The sequence below is a fragment of the Chionomys nivalis genome, chromosome 2 (assembly GCF_950005125.1).
Source record: "Chionomys nivalis chromosome 2, mChiNiv1.1, whole genome shotgun sequence".
In the NCBI taxonomy this organism is placed as follows: domain Eukaryota; kingdom Metazoa; phylum Chordata; class Mammalia; order Rodentia; family Cricetidae; genus Chionomys; species Chionomys nivalis.
In genome coordinates this window covers 1743921-1748085 of record NC_080087.1, presented here as the reverse complement: position 1 = coordinate 1748085, position 4165 = coordinate 1743921, and the positions used below count along the sequence as shown (strand labels likewise).

General features: G+C 32.0%; 1 protein-coding gene across 1 annotated transcript; it reads left to right on the top strand.

Annotated features, from left to right (window-relative positions):
• The first annotated feature begins 2379 nt into the window (after positions 1–2379).
• On the top strand, positions 2380–3309 carry LOC130863382 (olfactory receptor 4P4-like). Its single transcript, XM_057753336.1, has one exon. It carries the CDS (start codon positions 2380–2382, stop codon positions 3307–3309), a length of 930 nt encoding a protein of 309 aa, XP_057609319.1.
• Positions 3310–4165: the final 856 nt, after the last annotated feature.

The following is a 4165-nucleotide window of genomic DNA, read 5'->3' as shown; positions in this document are numbered from 1 at the left end:
TGAACCAGAAAAAATAATGCTGTTGTTTGACTTATATGAAAAAAAATTGACTGAGTTGCCCAAAGTAGTATTTTGAACGGCAATGGGCAACAAGTGTTTACTTATGTCTCAGTAAAAATACTGTTATAAACCATTGAATCTAGTGGATTGGCTATAAGATAATATAAGTCTTGAAATCACACTGTAGAAATAAATTAGAAATTATTTTTTTTTCCTCAACATTAGTTAAAATTACAATGTTTTCATTTTTTTGTTTTGGGAGTTAATATGGCCAACTTAATTTAGAGCAAAGAGATTGAAAGAAAATTTAACAAATGACTAGACGAGAAATTATATTTTATAAATAATTAGAATATGAAAGAGATATTTTCAGTGAAGTTGATAATTTTACTCTGACTGTGAGTCAAATTTATTATAAAGGCAAGTGAATTATTGGTTAACTATTCTGTTCTTCTTTTAACGCAAGGCTATAAAATTAGAAATGCTAGCAATCCTTAACGCACTATCTCAACTTCAAGATTCAAATCCTGTTGGGTGGTCATTTTATGATTGATGGATGAGTTAAAATTGTTTTACTGATTCTCTCTGTGACCTTCAATGAAAATCATTTTGTTAAGAAAAAATAAAAAATTTAACCAGTAACAGGGAGTCTGTTACTATCTTACTTAAGTTATCTTGTGACATGGCAATACCAATTTCTTCAAAGTCAGATTTACTGAATCTTAGAGTATTGATTCTGTACCATCAGAGTTTAAGTTAGAAGTTTAGATCTTAACAATCTCTGGCTAAGAAATCACTAACCATTGATTAACTTATTTATCATTCACATTCATTGAATGTTTATTTCTACGTTGATTGCCAAATCTTATAGATAAACTTGCTTAACAGACAAAGAATAATTACTTTCCAAATGTACATAGTGTAACATTTTAATATGTAATGTAGAGGCCAGATATATGCCAATACATACAATTTTATATAGCTTATTTTGTGAAATATGTAATATCAGTGTCTTTGTAAGTTTGACAGGTCTCATAAACTGAATAATATACAAATTAGAAATATGGGGACTTCACTTAATGCACATAAGAGGAAATAAAATTATATTTATTTATATATCCTTTAACTCAGTATTCTATAATAAGGAAAAATATAGATCATACCTGTATGACTTGTATAATTGTATGTAATTCATTTCAAGGATGACCACCTGGTATTTGATAACCAATTAGGGGTTGTGTCCATTAGGAGGATATTTCTTTCACTTTTTGCGTTCCTTAGTTGCCTGTAACTCTTTGTGTGGGTTTGAGGGGGAGACCTTCTTCTTCTCTGTTATCAGGTCTGCTCTACCCTTTCAGATCACGTTTAGGAAGCCATACTATTATGGTGTTATGAATGAAATAAAGGGTGGGCTTGACATTGGTTGGAGGGAATTACATAAAAGGGTAGAAATGATGTCTTTATATTTTGATATACAAATTTAAAAGAGCAAAATTGTAAAAATGGATTTGTTTTCCACTATATTTTTTAGGTAAATGACTTCCAGGAGCATTGCTAATTTAAGCATTTAATTTGTAATGAAATTTGCATATATAAATACTCTTTGATTACAAAAATATTAGCAACATGGTACTAAACTACTTGCAGTGATAGGAAAAAGGAGAGGAAAATTATTAATATTATTTTAAGGTATGATATTTTTAAATTGTGTGTATGTCTGTGTGTCTTTACATGGGCATAATATTTTTGGATCAGGCGAAACACCCCTTACAGGTGCTAAGAATTGAACTCAGATCTCTACAAGAGCCATACTCACTCTAATCACTGAAACACATCTAGAGATCCCTAAACAGTTATCCAAATTAATTTTATGGGCAGTTACTTGGAGTGCTTGATTTTACTTCACACACGCACATGCACACAAACACATGCACACACACACACACACACACACTGACACATACAAACACCTATACATATAAATATGTTCAATTTTATTTTATTTTCTATTTATCTAAATGAATTTAAAGTATAGTATATTTCATGAGTCAAAGCTTTTGTTTAATTTAAATTTGCTTTGTCTTATACTTTATTTTTAAAAATATTTGAGTCTTAAAGAACCTTAAGCTCATCATTTACAGGGACTTAGTTATATAGTAAAAATTTTTAGCAACTAATCATCATTCAAAACCACTCTTTTATCATTTGACTAACTGAATTGAACTTTATCCATGACAAAACTAACCTAAAATCTATGAAACAGCTCCTCAAACATAGGTTCATATCAGTGTTAAATCATCAACGATCTTTGTATTGCTGATATTCATCAATGTGTCTGTCTTTTCAGGGACCTGCCATGTATTTCTACTGCCCTGAACTATGGAAAATGTTACTGTGTTTATTCTTTTGGGGCTTTCTGAAAACAAACATATTGAAGTCCTCTGCTTTGTGTTATTTCTAGTTTGCTACATTGCCATTTGGGTGGGCAATGTGCTTGTTATGATTTCTATCACTTTCACTCAGCTCACAGAGCAACCTATGTATTTCTTCCTCAACTATTTATCCCTTTCTGATCTTTGCTACACATCCACAGTGACACCCAAACTGCTAACTGATTTACTGGCAGAGGAGAAGATTATTTCCTATAATAATTGCATGACACAACTCTTTGTTCTTCATTTCCTTGGAGCCATTGAGATCTTCATTCTCACAGCAATGGCCTTTGACCGTTATGTAGCCATCTGCAGGCCTCTGCACTACACCACCATCATGAACAGACAGAGATGCAATGAAATCCTTGCAGTTTGTTGCACTGGAGGATTTCTGCACTCAGCCAGTCAGTCTCTTCTCATTACCTTTTTGTCCTTTTGTGATTATAATGAGATAGATCACTACTTCTGTGACGTGTACCCTTTATTGAAATTGGCTTGCAGTGATACATATAGAATTGATCTCTTTGTCATTGTTGATTCTGGCCTAGTTGCTTTGGTAACGTTTGTAATTTTGATGATCTCATATATTCTGATATTACACACCATTAGAGTTTACCCTGCAGAGAGCCGTTCCAAAGCTCTTTCCACATGTAGTTACCACGTAACCATTATGGTCCTGTTTTTTGTGCCTGTTCTCTTCATTTACATTAGACCAAATATAACGCTCCCAGAAGACAAAGTTTTTGCTCTTTTCTACACTATCATAGCTCCCATGTTCAACCCTCTCATCTACACACTGAGGAACACTGAGATGAAGAATGCCATGAAGAAAATATGCTATCATCGAATACCTTTGCAATGGAAGCACATTCCATGAGAGACATAAAAAAATGTGTACATGGAAAATAAAGATTCTATACAACTGTCTCGTTCCTGTTTTTGCTTCTGATATTTTAATAACAGTTCATAATTCCTGAAAATAGATTTTATGTGATTATGTATAAACAGATTTTCAATTCTGTATCTGCATAGACTAATAAATAATATAATATATTGGTTAATATGTCACCTATTATATAACTCTAGTTATCCAGAGTATCATTTCTGAATTGGTATATTGAATGTTCAGTAAGCCATTACAGCTTCAAGTTGAAAAAAATCAAAGTTATGATTCATGGTAGTTTTCTGAAGTCAAACATGAAAATTATTGTGGAATTGCTAACCAAAATAGAAAAGGTAAGGTGTTTCTTTCCTTTTCTTTTCTCTATTATTTCTGAAAATTCAAAATCAAGACACCAATAGGTGTTATTTCCCTAGAACAATTTTTCTTGGCTTACATAAGGCTATCTTCTCACTCTGTTTTGACATGGCCTTTCTTCTGCAAACATTCCCAGGGTTTTGTGTGTTCAAAATTTTCTTTAACATAATATATTCTATCATATTATATTGGGCTTAGTTTACACAGTCTCATTTTGAATTAGTTATCTCTTTGTTGGTCCTAGCTTCAAAAAGATATTTTTAGATAGTGGATGCTAAAGATTCACTGTGTGACTTTTTAATGAACAGTTTAGTCTACAGTGGTATACATAGTGTGAGAGAGTGATTTGTATATTTGTCCACTTTAATGTGACCTTCACTGTGAGATATAATCAAACTCAATGTTACACTAGATTACATGATAATGTGGTATGGGAGGTCCTTCTGTCTATGTGTTGCTTTTATTGGTTAATGAA

Coding starts and splice junctions, on each gene's coding strand:
- LOC130863382 (XM_057753336.1), top strand. CDS start 2,380: ATGGAAAATGTTACTGTGTTTATTCTTTTGGGGCTTTCTGAAAACAAA.